Source organism: Ciconia boyciana, chromosome 31 (genome assembly GCF_034638445.1).
Source record: "Ciconia boyciana chromosome 31, ASM3463844v1, whole genome shotgun sequence".
Classification (NCBI taxonomy): Eukaryota; Metazoa; Chordata; class Aves; order Ciconiiformes; family Ciconiidae; genus Ciconia; species Ciconia boyciana.
In genome coordinates this window covers 712,753-732,776 of record NC_132964.1, presented here as the reverse complement: position 1 = coordinate 732,776, position 20,024 = coordinate 712,753, and the positions used below count along the sequence as shown (strand labels likewise).

Sequence of the window (20,024 nt, the reverse complement as noted above, 5' to 3'; positions counted from 1 at the left end):
GATGGAGGGGGGAGGCACTGGGATGGAGTGGGGAGGCACTGGGATGGAGTGGGGAGGCACTGGGATGGAGGATGAAGGTACTGGGATGGAGGATGAAGGTACTGGGATGGAGGGGAGGCCAGGAAAGCTGCTCATGGCAGTTTGGTGTAGAAAGGCAAGCGCTGCCTGGCTCCCGCGCTCGGTTCCTACGGAGCAGACCCAGCACGCCAGGCTGCTCGTGCCAGAGTGAAGGAAGGGCTCGGATACCTGAATTAAACCTTCTTCTTTCAAAAGGTGGATGCTGTCCTGAAGGTTTGCCTTCCATACGGCTCGGGTACAGGCACCAGCTGGGCTCTGCTGGTCCCTGTCCCTGTGTCCTGTCCCTGATGGGAGCTGCTCCGAGTTCCCTCCTGGAAGCAAGCCAGCCGTGGCAGGCGAAGCAGCAGCGGGGAAACAGCCCTCGGATGCAGGACCAGCTTGGAGGCGTCCAGGAAAGGAGCTGCCTGCTGCTCTTCCCCTCTGCAGCACAGAACGATACGATCCTCTTCATTACGGATAAGTTATAAATTTTACCAGCTTCCAGCAGATTTTTCCTGGTGGGTTGTTTGCTTATTTTTCCTTACTCTTAAAGCACTGACTGTAATGATTAATCACCACTTGCTCTGCACATTACACTTCCTCATCAGCCCCAGCGAGTTGACAAGAGTGATGGGAGCTGCAGAACGTCCAGAATCGGAGCTCAGCCCGTTTCGCTTTTCACTGAGCCAATTAGTGCCTGGTTTTATGGTTTTCAGTTGGCCCATTAAACCTGCTACCTTCAAACAAATATTTCAAAATCTACAGCATTGGAAAAACATACCGGGAAGGATCTTTCTCTTTTTGGGGGGGGTTGGAGACTTCTCCTGCCTGTTGTGAAATCCTTCTGTGAGGGGTCCCCGTGTCTCTAAGTCCAGTAGAGAAAAGCCAGGGTGAGATGCAAGGACCAGAAGCTTTAAGCAAGAGAAATGCAACACGGAAATGGTTTGCACGGGGTGAGGCTCACTGGATGTGCCCCAGTCTGGTGTTAGACAAACGGAGACCAGAAGTCAGGGGTGAATTTTTTTTTATTGTTTTTAAGTCATAAGAGTCATGAACCATAGAAACGGCTGGCCGAAAGGCAAGGAGGGTCTTCCATGCCTTAGCAGCTGCGTGTTTCCTTCTCAAATATCCATCCTAGCTCAGCCAGCGGCTGTTGGTGAGACTGGCTGGGTAATTGCGCTGGGACTGTGCTGGAGCAGGGAGATGTGATGGCATCCGCTGGCTTTGAAGTCCATGAAACCGCCCGGAGGCTTGCACCCTGCTGACCCTCAGGGAGATAAATGAGCTGCTCTGCAAGGAGCCGTTTAAACCCTCTGCTTCTTGTCCCTTAGAGACGAGTGGCAGGGAGCAGGAATTTTCCCTCAGCTGCTTTTGGTCCAGAAAACCCGGTGTGGTGGGCTGGGTTTTTCCTTCCTTGGATGAATAGCACCTAGATGATGAGCGGGGCTTTCTGCCTACACGCGCTTCGTGGCTCTCGGATGCAGGAATCATCCGGGGTTGCTTGCATCCACTGCTGCTTTTCTGGTTGGAAATGTTTCTCCCCCATTTTCCTCCCCAAAATGAACAGCAAGCGATGCTTTAGACGGCTCAGAGTTGCATCAATGGTGTTGGGTTGGGCAGGACAAGGGACACGCTGGGCGTATCTGACACGTGGGAGATGCTCAGCTGCTCAGGATCTTTGGGTCATGTTTGCGGTCCCCGGTCCCAGCCCCACGCCACCCCACGTCTCTGTGGATGTTCAGCCCTGCCCTCCCGCTGCTCTCTCATCTCCTTCCCTTCTGTCCTGACAGCAGAGCCGTCTTGCCATAATTTACTTATGTGCTTTAGTACTGAGACCTCGTTTGCCTCCACTGAACCAGTAGAGCTTGAAAATCCTATTACTCCTTTCTGCGTGCCTGTGTCCCCGTCCCCCCGCCATGCCCTGTCGTGGGTTTCTGCCCTGTGGGTGCCCTCCTGGGGCTCGTAATCCGGTCTGGTACCATCAGCATTTTCGTGTTGTCCTGGCACAGCTTCCCGGGGATGCGGAGATGTTATTAATGCGCAAATCCCGCAAAATTAGCGTGGAGCGTTTCAGCCCCCTTAACAAGCAAGGAGTAAATAAACCTGGTGGGTGAGGGTGGGCGAGGAGGGGAATGGCTTTCCCCCAGCTGGCCGGGAGCAAAGGTGCCAGGCTCCGTCTTGAGCAGAGGGACACGGTCCCCCGAGCCCCGTTAGCACCCAGCACAGCCTGGCAGGGAGCTGCCTACACCTGCCTGCGCCGTCCCACCCCGGTTGTAGCCCTCGCTGATGCTCAGCTGCATCCCAAGGCTCCGGAAGTTTCCATGGCAACTCCCCGAGCATCCACGCTGCTGTTGCTGCTGCGGAGAGCTCTGGGGCCCTGCACAGCGTTGCCTCCTCTGCCTGCCCTGCCTGTGCTCAGGGTGGGCTCAGCAGCTTGTCAACATACCCAAAAGTTTGGGCATTATTTATATTTTTTTAAAAAAAAATTATTATATTGATATATATTTTTATATCTATTTACATATTTTTTTCTATATATGTTTATATATTCTGTGCAACTCAGGAGAGCCCTCTAGGAAGGCGAACGGGGGGATTTTGGTTGCAGTGCTTGGGCGTCACGAGGCTGCGATGCTCGAGGATATCCAAAGGGCCACAGCTGGGGGCTCCAGGGACCAGGGCTTCGACGTGGCGGGGTGCCGTGCCCTTTGCGTTAGTCGGCCCAGGTACTTGTGCGTACTCAAGCGTGCGAGGACGCGTGCGTGGCTCCGGCAAACCGTGCGTGGGGTGATTTTTGGGCAGGTCTCATTCCTCCCTGCAGCTCGGATCTCTAAACCCACCGGTCCCGTTAGGATGCTTGGCCCATCTCTGATTCCTGCCGGCTCTTCTGCCCCTCATTGGAGATGATAAATAAGAAAGAGCTGGCAATTAGCTCGCAGTGAGCCTGCAGCAAGGCACCCGAGCCCTTTATTCGGAGCTGCCTGTGTGAACAAGACTCTGTCTGGCGCAAAAACTTGAAACCAGCCACCTGGCTTCGCAGGCAGAGCCGAGCCCCTCTCCTGCTGAATGGCACTCAAAGGCAGATGATGACCATTATCCCAATCCGTAGCAGCAAATGATGCATTTCCAGCCCTCCAAGTGCAGCCGCAATTAATCAGAGTCTATTTATGGCAGGCTATTCATCAAAAGGGAAGAAATCATCAACATTGTAATGGGAGGCTTTAATGTCCACGCATTCAGAAGCAAATCTCAGCAAGCTGCTTCCAATCTGCACAAACATCTCGCTGTCGTGGAGCGGGAATACATTTCCATATTAATGACCGGAGGGGCTGTTATTACTTCCAGGGAATGTGCTGCTCATGTGGAATGAGCGTGCTGGCTCCGTCAGGATGCGGCCCTGGGTGGGCAAAAGCAACGTGGCTTTGAATTTGGGCAGGTGTCTTTGCCTGTCCCCTCGTCCTCTGCTGTTGCGTGAATTTAATGACTTTTCAGCAATGCCAGAGGTGTGTTTTCAACTTGGGCCGTTGGTCCGGTTCATGATCTGATTCTACTGACAACCACGAACACGTAGATGGGGTAAAAAAAAGTCATGATCTCCTTTCTCCGTTAATTCAGCAGTTGAGTTGGTAGCTGGATCTACCCGTTTGCTGGATTTGGGCAGGAGTAACGTTGCTCATGAGGCTTCTGCTTCCTCGCATCTCCTCTTGGGAGGGAGAGCTGTCGTGCAAGGGCGTGTTTCATCTTAGAATCGTAGAATAATTTGAGTTGGAAGGGACCTTTAAAGGGCATCTAGTCCAACCCCCCCCTGCAATGAGCAGGGACATCTTCCACTGGATCAGGTTGCTCTTGGTGGTTTGCTTGTAGATGCTGGTGTTCAAGAGGTGGGATGGAGAGCCACGTGGCTTCCGGAGGAGCAGGCGGCAGGTTTGGTGATCCCCAGGCTGTTTTGGGAGCAATGCTCCATTCCTCCCTACCCAGCATCTCTAGTGGGTTATTTGGTAGGGAATCCCCTTCCCTCCCTGCTTTGCTGTTCAGTGGAGGCATCCAAGTCTCAGTAGTTTTCGACTGAATGAAGGGGGGAAAAAATCCTTTGCTTTTTTCCTGCTTATTTATTGTGCAAAGTGCTGAAAGAGCCAGAGCAGAAGGAAGAGGCCCCTTGTGCACAGACAACAAAATTACCCAGACATCAAGGCTTCCCACCAGGAACACTTGCCGGCAAAAAAGCTTTTTTTTTTTTTTTTTTTAATCCCTCTCCAGCAGTTGGAAATTTGCAGAGCAGGAGCCTGGCTGTGGCCCTCGGGGAAATCTTAATTTGAACAAAGCGGCTCTGATGATTTCTGGGGATGGCCAGGGAAACCTGGGAATTACTTGAAAGCTTCAGGGCCAGGTGGGGTTTACATCTTCTGTGACACACAAGGCTAAAAACTGCACGTGCAGCGCAGAAAGTAGGGGTCAGGCAGTGCTAGCGTCGTGATCACTGGGATGAACTAGTTCCCTCCTCTTCCTCTCCAACTTCATCTCTTCTGGAGCATCCTTCGTGCTGGGAGGTCTTTCCTGGGGCCATGTCTATCTGCTCTTGCTCCCTTTTATCTTCATGGAAGCTTCTGCTCCTGTTTGCCAGGAGCTTGCGGCAAAGGAGAGCGCTTGCACGCCAAGCAGAAGCATCTGCCATCGCTCGGGTCCCGCTCAGGGACGCGGCTTTGCATGGTGGTTGTTTCGGGGCGCGGGAGCAGGGGCTGCTCTCCAGATGAGCGTTATGCCGGGACGCTGGAGGCCACCCAAGGAGCAGACAGACCAGATGGAGACACGCTTCCAGCCGGGGTTCGTCTCTCTGTGCTGCGTTGGAGCTGGCTGTCCCAACCCCCTGTGCATCCGTGGAGAGAAACCGGCTCTTCTAGGCGATCCACCAGGTTTATGTGAGTGTCCTTCAAGAGGACCTGGGACTTTACTCCCTTAAACAAGCCTGTGGTCTCCTTTTGGATCAGCTACATCTGGAGCAGGGGCTGTGTCATTCGTTCTGGTGTAACAGGGCTTGATGTCGAAGCTACCAGATGATTTACAGTCCTCGCCGTCAACGATTCTATTCAGCCTGCGCAGAGATCTTGAGTGGTGCTTGCTTCAAACTTTTAATCAAGACGCCAAGGTTTGGCACGCGGTGAAGGGAGCCCCCGAGGTCCCCACTGAACGGACCAGGTGGATGTGAAGGACACCGAGGGTGAGACTGAGGGGTTCTGCAGGGCTGAGAGGTTCAGGCAAAGTGAGGGATAAACCCCACGGAGGTTTGCAGCCAGAGAAACGTCCTTCCCCTCTGCTCCCAGCTTTGTCCTCCTCATATTGCCCAGCCAGGCAGCAGGACAGCTTGAGCTGTCCTCCGTCTCCTGCTCCCCGGTGCTACGGGTGGACACGGAGCAGGCGGATGGACGGACAAAGCCGGATCTCAGGACAGCTCAACGCAAGCCCAGCCTCTTCTCATTCCTTCTCCTTGCCTCCTTCCCATGCTGTCCCCATCTGCCCTTCTCCGCAGTCATCGTTCTCGATGGTCCTTGCTTCCAATCTGCTTGCCGCTGCTCGTTCCCACTCTCGTCTGCTGGATTTGCTCTGTGCCCCCATCCCAGGTTTGATGATATTGCGATGGCTTTGGCACTCTCTGAATCCTCCTTAATCGGCTGCGGTTCGCTGCCTGGGATTGCAGATTGAAATAGCAAATTTTTTAACTTTTTTTTTTTTTTTCTTTTTTGGCTGCTGTTATGCTGAACAGCAGGAGCGCAATTAGCAGCAGCATTAACGGAGCAATCTGGAGCTGGTCCCCCTCTGCTATGCCCTCCTGTGCTGTGGCTTTTTTTCTCACCTCACTCTCATTTCTCACTTTCAGCAGCAAAATAACCCAGTGAGTTGAGAGGGTGCATCCCCCCCACCCCCAAATCACATCTGAAGCCTTTATTTGGAAAGGCAGCCTGCCATTAATCATTAATAAACCAGCCGGAGACGACGCTGGATTCCTAGAAGGTTTCTATTCATAACGAGCGTCAGTTAGAAAAGTTCATCATATGAACTCCGACGAATGGACTGCACCAACAGCTCTTGGACACCAACTCTCTGCCGATCGGCTCCTCCGAAAACCGACGTCGGATCCTCTGCCGATCGCTGGAGCTCGGCAGAGGATCCGACGTTGGTTTTCGGAGGAGCCGATGTCTTCAGCTGGGTCTCTCCTCTGCTCTGGCCACTGTTAGCCCTGCTCCTCCCTGGGTGCTGGGAACGCGTGTGGGTCCTGCTGGGTCCTGGGCACCCAGCTCCGTTCATCCCGGCACTGTCTGTCCAGATAATTAAGCTGCGTTTAAAAATATCCTGCGATGTGGCAGGGGGCGGGGGGGGTTTAGTGTTTTATTTCCATGATCTATTTAAATATGTATCTTACCTCTGCCCGGTGAGAGACAGGACAGCTCGTTAGCTGCAGATCTGGTGCTAATTGCCTGATAGGGAAGGTGAGTCATTCCCAAGCTGTTCCTTACTCATTCGACCAGGGAACCAGCACCAGCCAAAACAAAATCCTGCCTTCTCAATGCTGCCGGGATGCGGTTGCAAGGTGGGCGAGCCTGCGTGGATGGGGGGTCCTGGGGATACGTGGGTGCACGCAAGTGCGTGTGCTTGCTCCGAGACCCTCAGGGTGTAAGGATAAATCCCTTCGCAGCGATGATGCTCACCTGGCTGGACTCTCCTGGGGGGATGCTCTGGGGCATGGTACCCCCAGACCTGGCCGGTCCTGGTGCAGGCGCAGGCAGAGCAGCCCGGCTGGAGTCAGAGCCTCCAAGTACCTGCTCAGCTATAAAATATTCCCTCTTGTGGGTTATAAATAGTGTGAGATGTGATTGCAAGTGAAATCACTTTTAATATAAAGTAATGAGAAGAGGAGGAATGCAGGCAGGAAATATCGCTGCTGCTGGATCAACCTGGATTTAGCTCTGAAATTAAACAGCCTTGGGGGACCCCAGGATAAATAAAGGTGAACAAATGGCTCCGAAGAGGAGATAACATCGAGGCTGGGCTCATCGAGCAAGGCAAAGGTGCTCTGCTGGTCTGGCTGCCGTTTATGTAAATAGTCGGACCCTTCGAAGGGCAGCAGCTCAGTGCCTGCCCCTAAATAGATTAAAAATACACCTTTATTAGCTGTGTCATGCTGCAAGGTGGCACGTGGGCTTGACCTGCGTGCCTTCCTCTGCGTCGTGGGCCGTCGGGATGATGCTCGTAGCGTCCGCCTGGGCGCAGTGGAGGCAGAGCGTGGGCTGGCTCCTGCCTGGGGAGGCTGCGGGTCCGGTCCTGCTGCTGCCTCAGCCGGGCTCGGGCTCCATTGACTTCCAAGAGCTCCTGGACTTGCAAGCTCAGGAAGCACCTCGAGCGCGCCAACTTCTTGTTTTCCATTTTGGGCTATTTGAATGCACCAACCGGGACCGCCCAAGCTCCAACTGTAGCAACGAGGTGCAGAATAAAACATGGCAATGGTAGGGGAAGGTTTTGAGGGAGATGGGTAGCGTAAGAGCATCTCCTGAAGGACCTGAAGCCGGGAAGGAAACAGTTGAAACCGTTTAGGTACCTTCTTCATCCCATAGGCTCCAAGTGACAGTCGTGAAGCCTCCAGCTGCAGGAGGAGCAAAACAGGAATAAAATAAAAGCCGGACACTTCATGTGACAAGCCACAAAATTTTGGATGGGGACAAAAAGCAGCCAGAGGAAGCGAGGGCTTAATCACCTCAATCTGGAGATGGCTTCGTTATTATGGCTCTCATGGAAAACATCTATTCAAGGGCTAGACAAAAGGAACTGAGTATAATCAGGAGCCAGTGTGTTGAGCAGTGTTTCCCACACAAACAGCATCTTCAGAGATGAAAGAACAATTTACAAAACAAAGGCATGGCAATTCTTCCAACTGATAAAGAGTCCAACAATAGATATTTACCCACAAAACGGCTGTGAAGGAAATCTTAATGAGGAGCGAGGAGGTGAAATCGTGTCCAGCAGTGCATGTCAGGAAATCGCAGTGCTCGGCAGCATCTGGAAAGACGACGACTTCTGCGCCTGCCGCACGCCGGCCGGTCCCTTTTGGTGCCTCTAGAAAGTAACGGAGCAACATTGCATGGTACGTTAAAGAAACAGGGGAGAAAAGTGCTTGGAATTACAGCTGTCTCCTTTACACCCAAATATTGCAAACCCCTGCTGAGAAAATTAGTTGCCGTATAATTAACTCTGAATTATATTGGCAATAAATATGTAATTATATTTGTACTAGTATGGGCGGCTTGCGATCACAAGTGGCATTTAGCAAAACAAATGACCCAGCGAAAAGTCCATTGGCATCCTGTAAAATGCTGGTTGGCTTTTTTTTTTTTTTTTTAACTGATTTACCAGAAGACATGAAACACGTGAAGACCACCCTTCAGCATCGCCGTATCTGGATGGGGAACGGACTCCTGGTCTGCCAAGCCCAGGGCGTGTGTGGTTCTGTTGTCCTCTCTTGGCAAAAGTGGGATTCTGAGGGAGATGGACCCAAGTTCTCCAGCAATTTGCACGGACGCGCCCGGGATGCAGCAGCAAAGGCTCCTGCCAGCGTCCCCACACCCCAACCCATGGGGCAGCTCGGATGCTGTCTCTCACTGTCCCTAAAAGTACCTTCTTCCTGGGAAAACCTGCCCAGGGGAGGATTCGGGAAATTCTCAAGGGGATTTGGGCTTGGAAAAAGCCAAGTCTTGTCTTCCCTAAGCTCGCTTCGTCCCTCCCAGGACTCTTGGGCATTTTTGCTTTTGCCCCGCTTTGCAGAAGACTGTAAGGCTTCAGAATTGGTTCAGCAATGACTCCGGAAGGCAGCAGGATCCCTTGCGAGCCTCGGCAAAGCCCTTCCAGAGCGTCCCGGGGCTTTCACCAGGCTTTGCCGATGCCCGCGTGGGTCCTGGGTCCCTCTCGACTGGGCTGGGTGATGGGAAACCCTTCAGCTTCCTGCTTGGTTGCAGCCTTCCCCATAGGATTTATCTTCATGGAGTAAGCCCCGGCATCTGCAAGGTAACAGCTTTTTTGGGCTTCCCCTCCCTCCCTGTGATGAGGGGAAATGGGAAAAGGGCAGGAAAGTGGATCAGACATGTGAGAAAAGCTCTTTCCCACTGGAGATCAGGGCTTTCCTGGGCTGCACTCCCCCTTCTTTAACCCCCCTCTGGCTCCAGACCCCTTTGCTTCATAAGTTATTCCTCACTGCGAGTTAATTAAGGAGTTGAACCTGCTCTGAACCCATAAGGTGCCACATCTCACAGCTCTGGGAACCTTCAGCATTAATTCAACCTGTAATTAAGACTGTTTTTACTGACAGGGCAAGCCACCCCATTCTTCTCCAGGTAGCACGTGTCTGGTGTGGAGGCGATGCTCTGAGCGGTGAAAGCTTCCAGGGGGAGCGTGGCTGCAAGCCTAATCGGGCTCTCCTTGCTTTCAACCCCCTCCTTTTGAATGCAGAAGCTTTCTGGGAAGCAATTCCCTGGTGCTAGTGAAAAATACACTTTCATCGAACAAATGCCAGCCCCATCCATCCTGCTCTGACACGAGCTTGGGACAGGAGAGGATGGATTGAGGGAGGGCTCCCCTGTCACCCTCCCTACAATGCATGTTGCTTCCCTGTTTTCCTTGTAAGCCTGGGAGCTTCCAGTTTTCAGGTATCAGAGGGATGCTCGTGGAAAAATAACGTATGCACACACACGTGCATAAAGGCAATTTGGTGTGGAAGGGGATCGAAGCCCTACGGACTGCAGGGACCCTAATAAATAATACACACACATAAAACAGAGAGTCCTTGCCCCAAAGAGCTCATGGTTTTAATTACAGGATGCCTAGAGGTAATATGAGCGTGAAGGGGGTGTGTGTGTGCAAACACTCTGAAGCACGCCAGCCCCTTCCCTATTCAACAGGGAGAGAGTTGGGTTTAGGTATAAGCAGATCAGCTGCAGGCTGACAAGTTAAATATATGTTTGTAGGAAGAAAAAAAAAAAAAAAAGAAAAAAGAAAAACCCTGAGCAGGAAAGTGTCTGTGCAGGGAGCAGGCGCTGCCTCCGAACATCTGCCTGGGAAGCACCAGCAGTTGCAGAGGTAAACGCCGTGGTTGGGATAACAGATGGGGAAAAAGGCTGGGGATGATGGAGCCCGAGCGAAGGGGATGGGGCAGGCGGCAGCGCTCTCCCCCCGGGCAGAGACATCCCCTGCAGCACCGGGCTAACAGAGCTCAGCAATGCCATAAATATTTTTTTTTTGGTGCTCTTTTCCTCGAGGAGATCAGGTCTGTGCATCCTCTACGCTCCGCCCCATCCCTGCTCTGCTCCTTACCTTAAGAGTCGCAGCTCTGCGACTCTTCGTCGACAGTTTTGTAGCGGGCAGCCGGGAGCGTTTTCAGCTGCTCCTCGTGCTCCTGCCTGGCCCGGGCAGGGGCAGCTCTGCCTGCTTTTCCCTGCCAGCAGCCCCAGAGCCACGTCGGTCACCAGAAGCGGAGCATCAGCTGCACCCCAAGATGCCAAGCCAGGCTCTCCCATCGCTAGGCTTCACCCCTGGTCTCCAGCAACCAACTGGCACGGAGCTATCATCCCCCCGCAAAAATACCTCTGGTGGCCCAGCTCAGCCTTGAGCCAGCCCGAAGCCTCAGGAGGAAACCTGCGGCCGCACAATTTGGGGGTTGCATCCAGGCAGGGGGTACAGTACAGACCCCAGCTCCCGCTGGGGACCCCAGCTCCCCCTCTCCATCCCTGCGCAGGAGGGGGACTCATCTCAACTCCCCCCAGCGCATCAGGGACCCAGCTCCTGCTGTTGTGGCAGCTAATTTTAGAGCTTATTTATTAACATTTTAACACGAAACGTGCATGAAATATTCACCCAGTGTGACAATACATTTTTATGGCAAGGGAAGCCTTAAATATTTAAGAGGCATTTTGCAGTATCAGTGGCAGGAAGCATTTATGTCTGACTCACAGCACAACACTACAATTTGAGCTCAGCTAATCTTCGCCGCTGCTTTGAGCTACGTACCCCATTCTTGGGGTGCTGGTTGGAGGTGATGGGGGGTGAACACCCCCCCCCCCCATTCTGCTGAGGGGAGTGAGATGAGGAGCTGCTCGTCTGCAGGAGCATCTCTCCCAGGCTGCTTTTGCAACGGGGGAAGCAAAGTCCTTTCCCCTCTCTGTGCTCTTGTTCCCCCGGCCCCACAACTGAGCTGCTGGCAGCCCAGCAAAGCCAGGGACAAAGCCCCAAGGTTAAGGCTGGTTTCACATCCAAGGGACAAGCTGCATTTAGCTGACCAGAGGCACTAGCCAAATTTTCTTTATTCCACATTTCAAGAGCACAGACACTCTAGCAGCAGCTAGAACGGACACGCAGCTTAACAAAAACCTGCACGAACCATGAAACTCCCCATACCTGATCCTATTAGAAGCGTTTAGAAGGAGCCTAAGTTTTCTGGGCAGGGATGACAGGCTGTAAAGCACTTCAGAAGAGCCTGTTAGAAGAGCAACCTTCCCCTGGATCAGAGTAAACCAGCACCATCTTCTGCTGTGTTGAGAGAATAATTTGTGCCTAAAGCCACAAGATTAAGGAGGCGTTGAGCTGAGTTTAAGACCGTTACAAAGCTGAGCCTGTCAAACTGCAGCCAGAGAGAAGGTGAGGCTTGGTCCAGCCACAATTTGGGGCTCCCCACAGATTTTAAGCCAAGTTTGGAGAGATACGTCCCCAACCTCACCAGCATCGGAGTCCTGAGACGAGCAGCCACGAGGACGCGGTGGTGGCAGGTGGTTTTGTGGTCAAGCAGCCGCTGGCTCGCTGGAGGAAGAGCTGCCGAACATCTCCTGGGAGGCATAGGTCAGGTAGAGAAAGCCATCCTCATCCTTGTTGTCACGGTACAGCTCCTGCATGGTGATGGCCATGTTGGGCAGCCCTTTGTTGTTCACCAGCAGGTAGAAGGTCTGGGAGGAGGCCAGGCAGAGCCGTGTCCTGCCGAGAGGAAGGCGAAGACAGCGTGTGGGTGAGTATTGCCCAGCACCAGGCAACGTGGCAATCGGGGACGCTCCCGAAGGAGCACCCATCCACGGGGACACGGTGCTTGCGGTCCCTCCCAAGGGGACCGGGCTTCAGCATCACCTCCCTCTGGTGCCAGCTACCCACCAGCACCCACAGGCACAAGGGTGGGTGCTAGGGCACGGTCAGCTGCTCCCCAAAACATCTGTAAGGGCCAACCCCCAGCCACAAGCTCTCACCTCCATCTGTCCTGAACTGTGCTGCCAGGAGATGTTGGTCCTTTGGGAAGGTTTTCAAGCAGAGCCCAGAGTACGAAGGTTTCAAGTCAGCTGCAACGGTGCTGCTTGTTTGCAGGGCTGCTAATCACCTACCCCCAATTAACAATTCACCTGTACTGCAGGTCCCCAGGAAAAGAGCTAATTGTCACCTTTTATCCCAGCAAGGGAGGAGTGGGAATGGGTGGAGGAATTCTGCCATAAGGCACCCCATGCATTGGCAAGCAAAGGCTAATTGCATTAGGCTAAGTCTAAACCCTTGCCCACTAAACACTTGCCCAGTGGAGCAGCCAAAGTGGCTTCTAAGCCAAGCTGTTTCACAGGACCAGCTGCATCTAGACTGGGCTTTTGCACTGGTCCAGGGCTGCGGACCCCCCGCCTTGCCCCAAGCAAGCCTTGGCCCTGCTGTGTCACTAACGGCTTACCGCAGGGTGACAGCAAACTGGGACAGGGGCAGGTCCTGGGACACCAGAAACTTGGTCCTGTTCAAGGGAGGCAAGGTCTTCTCCTTCTGGTAGCGCTCCACAACCACCTGCAGCGGGGAGAAGATGCTGGAAGGGGAGACGGGGACTGGGAGGCTTTGGGACCACTCTTGCAGGGGTACCCAGGGAAGCAGAGCTGCGGTCTTCCGAGTCGAGCCACAAAGTCTTTAGCAAAGACTCTCAAAGTTTGCCTTTCAACTGGCCACAAAGAGAGCGGGGCGCAGCCCTTACCGGGATCTTGTTGGGATATTTGATCCGGATCTCCGTCACTTCGTGCATCCTGGTGGCTGTGGAAGAGAAAAGAAGGAGCAATAAGTGCAGCCCGTCCCAGTGCCTCTGCTCCGCTGCTCCCCTTGTCCCCAGTTATCTACCAAGGCTTTTCCTTTGCTTGAACGGGCGAGAGCTGCTGTCGCCTGGTTGCATTTTCTGGAAGGACAAGCAGGCAGCTCGAGGTGCAGGCAGGATCGGTTCCCTGAGCCCTGTCGTGGGCAGCTGCTGCTGGCAGAGCTCCTAATATAGGCTCATCCTGCTCCACCTGGGCTGGGGATAGGAGGAGCTGGGATGCTCAGCAGGGTGCTGGGATGGATGGAGGGATGGGAGAGAGAGAAAAGAGCTGTGGTTTGCTCCTTACAGACATTTTGGGGAGCAGCTGGCCATGCCCTAGCACCCAACCTCACGCCCGTGCGTGCCGTTGGGTGACCGGCACCAGAGGGAAGCGATGCTGAAGCCTGGTCCCGTCAGAAGGCACCGGTGATTTAAAGTCCTTCATTTTCCCACCAGACCGATGCGGCGCTTAACGAAGCAGATTCATCTTCCCTGGGACAGGACTCGGCGTGAGCACAGTGGAACCGGTGCCAGCCCAGCGTCCCTTCCGTGCGCCCCGGCAGGCTGCAGAGGCACTTTTCTTTTCTCCATGAGCCGGCTGAGCTGGTGTGCCAGGAATTATTGCTTTTTAAACCTCTTCTATCCCCTGGTTCATCTGAAGGGTCCTGGCCCCCACGCAGAAGCTGGGCGAACGATTCCAGCGATGAAACTACGCTGTGGATTAGATAATAATTGATGGTCTGAGGTGGTTATCGCAGCCAGCAATAACTCTCCGCTCAGCAAGCGGCTGCTGATGGAGTTACGGCTGCGGAAGGGAGTCTGGGGGTGTTTGCCCCCCTGCCCCACCACAGCCCTGTCCCTCTCTGGGGGATAACACCCTGCCCTGGCACATCAATCCCACCCGGAGTGGGACCCGGCTGCGGGCGCTGCCGCTACCCAGCAAATATCGGCATGCGTTATCCTGACAGTTTAATTCTTGCGCTATCTCTGTTTTGATTTAACGAGGGGCTTGTGTCAGGTGGGATCCATAAAGCTGCCGAGAAGCCGGCTCATTCGCATGCTGCAGGTATTTTTCACGCGGTGCCAATTCCCTGGGTCAGGAGAGAGGCGGCTTTTGAAAACAAATTAGACCCCATTACACCAATTAGACCCCATTTGTCTTTTTATATATATATATATTTTTTTTTTCCCCCTTCATTTTTCTTCCGGAGCTGCTCATGCGTGCTCCACCGGCTGCCACCCCTCTGCCACCTCGGAAAAGGGAGGAGGCAAAAGCAGCCCAGATCATTTAGACATGCCAAAGACTTAAATTAGCCTCGTTTAAATAAGCTCTTTGGCATAACGGGTCCTTTTGGGCTGCAGCTGCTGGAGGAAGGAGATGGCTTAGGAGGAGACGCTGCCTTCGGGAGGAGAAGCACCTCACTGCGCATCCCGGTCTTCTGCCGCCAGCGTTCTCCTCGGAGCAAGGCAAAATCCTGGCTGGGTTTGTCCCCACCTTGCACCGAGCATCTCAGCCCCTGCCCCGGGGTGTAACAGAGCACAGGGCAATCATCATCCTTTTTTTTTTTTTCCTGATGTTTCGTATACATTTTTAATATATTTTGCCATTGTGCAATATATTAGTCTGTATTACTTTGCCATAAAAAAAATAAATCCCTCAGACATGCTCATCACTGGTTTGGAAAATTACATTAGCAATATATATTCCATCTGTGTAGCGAGTTAAGCCATTATAAATTTATACCCCTAATAAATTGAGTTCTGGAAAGTTTGCGTGGGATTCCAAGTGGAGTTTCACGGGGGGGGCCCATTTTTCTCCCAGGTGATTTCTTAACAATAAACTGATAAATATTAAAGCGCCTCTCAATTTGCTAATAAAAGGAATTGATTACTGTTCGCTGACTTAATTCCGCTTCCAGGCAAGTGCTAATGGCTTTGCTGTGAGCAGAAAAAGTTGTGAATTTAGGAAAAAAAAAAATAAAATCTCCATTTTAAATTAGTTCATTAATGGTGAGCATCTATTATTTATTGGTTTAATTTCCAAATATCACTGCAGTACTGGGCTGGGAATCCCGGGTCGTCATGGAAATGTGATGCTTTCATTAGCATGAGCTAATTAATTAAAGATGAAGGGAAATTGCTTTTCCTGATTGGGGGGGGGGGAGGTTTTTTCCATCCATGCTTTGTCCCTGGCATTGTCCCCTCTGCTGAAATGGGGTTTTGCCAAATCTGAGCCGGGAACCTCACGTGGAACAGGAGCATCCGTAAGGAGCCCCTGAGATTAATTTCCTTGGAGAGTAAATATCACTGGAATAATCCAAATAAGATAAAAGAATAATAAAAAAAAATGCAGGCACAGAGCTGGGATATGGGAGGTAAAATTTATACCTGCAGCTTCCCCAGCTGCTGGCTTGGCCTGCGGGAAGCGGGATCTCATCTGTATTCCTGCCTGCCCGCTCCGGGCCCTCGCGGAGCAAATTTCAGCTGAAACTCATAAATAAATCCTCTTCTGCACAAGTTAAGTTTTATTCATAGCTCATTTTGTGATACACTGGAATAAAATAAAAAAAAAAAAAAAATCCCCCTAGATTTATCTTTAATCTCACATTAAATATTAAAGTGGGAATCTCAGCCCCAGCCCGTGGCCGGGCTGCCCCAGTGCTGGGGGGAGAGGAGCCCCAGCTGGGGGGCACAGGAGGTTTTTGGGGGTCTCTTGCCCCCCAGGCTCTCGGGGCTCCCCGTTATCTTCGCTGCGCAGCGGGAGGGATGCTCAGCCGTACCCCCAGCACCCCTCGAACCTGCCCTGGCGTTTCAGCGCTTCCCTGTGCGTGTAGGGCTATACGATATAGAACCTATCTCCGTATGTCACAGCTATCTATATAGATTATAGCTAACACGTATATATTATAGCTAAGATTTCGATACATTATAGCTAATATGTGTATATTATAGATAAGATTGCTGGATACATTACAGATAGCTGAATATATTCTAGAGCAGGTATCTGTAAGCGGGGTCGTGCCCCGCTCCCGGCTGCTGGTCCTCACCTGGGGAGCAACCGGGGATGCTACGAGGAAGCTAACAGACAGGTTCCTCCAACAGCAGCAATTTGGCCCTGGGGGGAGACCCCAACCCATCAATTACCTCCGGCGAGGGGCCGCCAAACCCATCCAGGGCAGCATCTCCCGCTGCCGGCGGCTAACGCAGCCCCTGCGTGGGCCGGCGAGCGGGCAGAGGGTCCCGAGGGCAGGGGGACGAGGGATTGAAGCCCAGCTTTTTCTTTTCCACGGCCTATTTTAGCAGTGACAGCTATACGCTCCCGCTGCTAACCGCTTCCCTTCCATAAATAAGCCTCAATTATTGAGCTCCCGCTGCTTTTTCGTTAGGGGGAAAGTCCCCGGCGGGCCGTGACGGGCGCAGCGGCTGCGAACACAACAATACGGCTCTGCAGTAAACATGATTAGTGCTGTATCCCCGGCTTGGGCAGGCGCGGGGGTGGATTTGCTGACGCTTAATGACGAAGCGAGTTATTAACGGAAGGGCTGGCGCTTGGCGAGCCAGCAGACGGTTACCCAGCCTTGGGTGGGTGTCCCACTGGGGTCCCGCTGAGCCCACGCCACTGGGGACCCAGCACGGGGTCCATCGTGGGGGGGGTTTCTCGCGACCTGGGCACCCCGGGGCATTGAGCACGACCGAAATATTTTGGAAACCCTTTTTTTTTTAACACCAGCCAAAGGAGCCACCGCCACCCCCAGCTCGAGCGCTGCATTTCCCCCCCACCCCCCCCACCCGCTCCATCCCCAGCCGGGATCGGTGCTGAATAACCAATTCGGCTCCTGTTAGGGCTGAGCCTTCGCGAGAATTACAATAAGCTGGAAAAACCCAGCCTGCAGGATGAGTGATTTCGGGCCGGGAGACAGGCTGTTTTCCAGAAGAGTTTCTACATGTGTAAGGTTATTAAATGCCTTGGGGTTTTTTTTTGTTTTTCCCACCCCCCCTTTCTTTTGTAGCCTAATAAATAGCGGCACAAAGGAAAAGCACGGGTTTTTTTTCCCCCAGCTGTAGGCACCGACCGAACGTGCCTCGAACAGCAGCTGCACTGCAGCACTTGCTGCGTCGCCTCGGTGGGGCCGGGGCTCCGGTCCTGTCCCTGTCCCCACACAGCGTCCCCCTCAAAGGACACCCGAGGCTAGGTGAGGCAGGGAAGGTGACCAAGGTCCCTGCGGGGCAGTTGGTGGCATCGTCCTTGCCCCGGTGCTCCCCTCCCGGCGAGCCTTTTCCCAAAGCTTTATCTCAGCCCCATCAATCTTCGTTACCGAGCCCGCTGGTGCTGCGGTGGCATTTTGGGAGATGAATCCAGCCTGGGTTTGAAGGTGGGGGATGATGGCCAGCACCGGTGGAGGGAGGAGAAGTGGGAAGAGTCTTGGAGAGATGCGGTGGGGCAGGGCTCGAGGTGCCGACGGCCGCCCCTGCGGCTCCGTGTCGGCCGCGGGGCCGCCCCCGCGGTGAGGGACGCAGCGTCCCTGACACCGGGAATGACTAACCGTGGCACGGGGCCCTCCTGCGCGGAGCTGCTGAGGATGCCGCGGTCCAGAGAGCCTCTGTGGTGCCCAGTCCTGTGCCGCTGGCACGGCCCCGTGCCCAGGGCTCGCTGCACGGGTGACAAGTGGCACTTGGGACACTTGTGTGGGACGGGATGGGGATGGGGATGGGATGGGAATGGGATTGGATAGGAGAGGATGGGATGAGGATGAGGGATGGGGATGGGATGGGATGCGATGGGATGGGATGCGATGGGATGGGATGGGATGCGATGGGATGCGATGGGATGGGATGGGATGGGATGGGATGGGATGGGATGGGATGGGATGGGAGAGGATGGGAGAGGATGGGAGAGGATGGGATGGGATGGGACTGGATGTGAGGGGATGCAGGTGAGGCAGGCAAGCATTCCCGCTCCCAGCCCCTTGCTGTTCCCTGCTCGCTTTGCACCCCAACAGCCAGCACCCCCCTGCGTGCCTCCCGCTGTGCTCACCTACTGTCAGGGGGGAAAAAAACCACCCACCCCTCACTTTGCTGGAAGCCACGGGGTGAGAAACAAGCGCTTCTCGCAGGCGAGCAGCAGCCGTGCTGCGTGCTGAGCCTGGATTAATATCTCGGTCCACAGGTCGCTTGGATACAGCCTCTGCCGAGATGGGGAGCCTTGCTCAGGCACTAATTGCTAAATAACTGCTGCAGGGGGTTTGCCAGCCGCTGCCCGGAGCCGGCAGGCGTGTGGCTGCACATTGCACACCCCTTGCACGGTGCAAAGTCCTCCATCCTCCTCCTCCTCACCTGGCTTTGCTCAATAACCATCCTCGCCGTGCCAAGCCGGGTGCCTGCTCTTGGCCGCTGGCCCGCACGTGCTTCCGACAGCAAATTAAACTCCCTGCATGAGCGAGCCTCAAGCCACCGTGTGAAAAGTGGCCGGCGGGGGCTTGGCCGAGCCACCCTCCACATCCTGCTCGCAGGGGCTGGGGCCGAGATGCTTCGGTCAGGGCTCGCAGCACGGCGTTAATCACCTTCCCGTGGTCACAGCCCGGCCGGGATGCGGGAACGAAGCTGGAAAAGCAGGGATGTGCTTCAGCGGACGCTGCCTGCGCAGGGTGGGGAAGCCCAGCACCCAAACCCAGCAGCACCCCAACGCACCCCCATCACCCAGATGGCGCCGGGGCCAAGGTGCTTCCCCGAGCGCCTGGACGATGCTCTGCAGAAGGGGCACTCAGGGGGCTTCTCCTCCCCCAGAACCTATTGATGACCCCTGCGACGAGCCCGTTAGCATGGGCGGAGGCGAGCCGAGCTTCCCAGCACCCCAAAACACACCGCCACGGGGGGGGGGCTGCTGAGATCTAGCATCGCTGCAGCCCTCCGAACCCACTCCTCTTGCACGCAACAGCTGATGGGATTAGCGGGGATTATCCTCTTGTTCCTCACTCCTCTCTCTCGAGGAGAATAAACGTCACAAGGTGCTTCCAGCCTTGATTTTATGCTCTCAACCCAGGTGCCGGCACCGTGACGCCGTCCTTGGGGCAGGGATGGGGTTCCAGGGTTGGACCGGTACCCCCCTTTCCCCTGCCCAAAGCCTGCAAAGGTCCCAGGGCTGCGACGGGGAACTGGAATCGGTGATGTGACCTCTGCGGGCTTTAACATACCCCGTCCCCATCCTTGTCCCCATCCTTGTCCCCATCCTTGTCCCCATCCTGCCAGCATCCCCACGCAGCTCTCTGCCCAGGTTTGGCGGGGAGGGGAAGGGCAGGGGTGTCTCTGCTTGCAGGAGTCCTCCCCCCAGTTTGCAAAGCATCTCGCAGGGTCCGGCCTGACCCGTAGCCCTGGGAAGCACAGCTCTGCAACTCGATTTTGTAGGCCCATTTTAAGCTTTATTACGCCTGACCGTGCTCACAGGAGGTTCGCCCGAGCGGCGAGGCTGCCTGCCGAGCCCCAGGCAGCGCTGCTCCCTCTGCCACCGCCAGCCCTGTGTCCCCTCCGTCCCTTTGTCCCCTCCCACCCCATCCCCTCCGCATCCCCTCCGCATCCCCCCCATCCCTCCCACAGCCCCTCCACCCCTCCTCACCTCTGGGCAGCAGGTTCCTGCTCTCCCCCGGGGCCAAGATCCCACTGCCCCAGCCCCGATGGGTGCTCATTTTGGGGCGAGCCACCCACGCAGGGTCTGCTCCCCCCCTTGCAGGGTCTGCTCCCCCCGCCCGCTCGCTGCAGCTGCACTATAATTTCCCTTCCCTTCCTCCTCGCCTCGCCCAGCTCTGCTGTAATTTCCCCAGCGCCGCACCCGCATGCATTAAACATGCCCATAAACAACATCGCTGGCTGC

The 20,024-nt window shown here is 54.5% G+C and overlaps 1 protein-coding gene across 1 annotated transcript; it reads right to left on the bottom strand.

Moving 5' to 3' along the window:
- Positions 1-11,739: 11,739 nt before the first annotated feature.
- Positions 11,740-13,258, bottom strand: LOC140645153 (microtubule-associated protein 1 light chain 3 gamma-like). The gene is made up of 4 exons (XM_072848405.1): positions 13,207-13,258; positions 13,067-13,122; positions 12,779-12,885; positions 11,740-12,054 (listed from the first exon to the last, which is right to left on the bottom strand). Exons 1-4 carry the CDS (start codon positions 13,256-13,258, stop codon positions 11,865-11,867), a joined length of 405 nt encoding a protein of 134 aa, XP_072704506.1. The 3' UTR covers positions 11,740-11,864.
- Positions 13,259-20,024: the final 6,766 nt, after the last annotated feature.

Excerpts from the sequence above, each read along its gene's own strand:
- LOC140645153 (XM_072848405.1), bottom strand. The coding sequence starts at position 13,258 with ATGCAACCAGGCGACAGCAGCTCTCGCCCGTTCAAGCAAAGGAAAAGC. Across the intron at positions 13,123-13,206 it reads CAAGCAAAGGAAAAGCCTTG|CCACCAGGATGCACGAAGTG; the intron begins GTAGATAACTGG and ends TCTCTTCCACAG. Across the intron at positions 12,886-13,066 it reads AATATCCCAACAAGATCCCG|GTGGTTGTGGAGCGCTACCA; the intron begins GTAAGGGCTGCG and ends TCCCCGCTGCAG.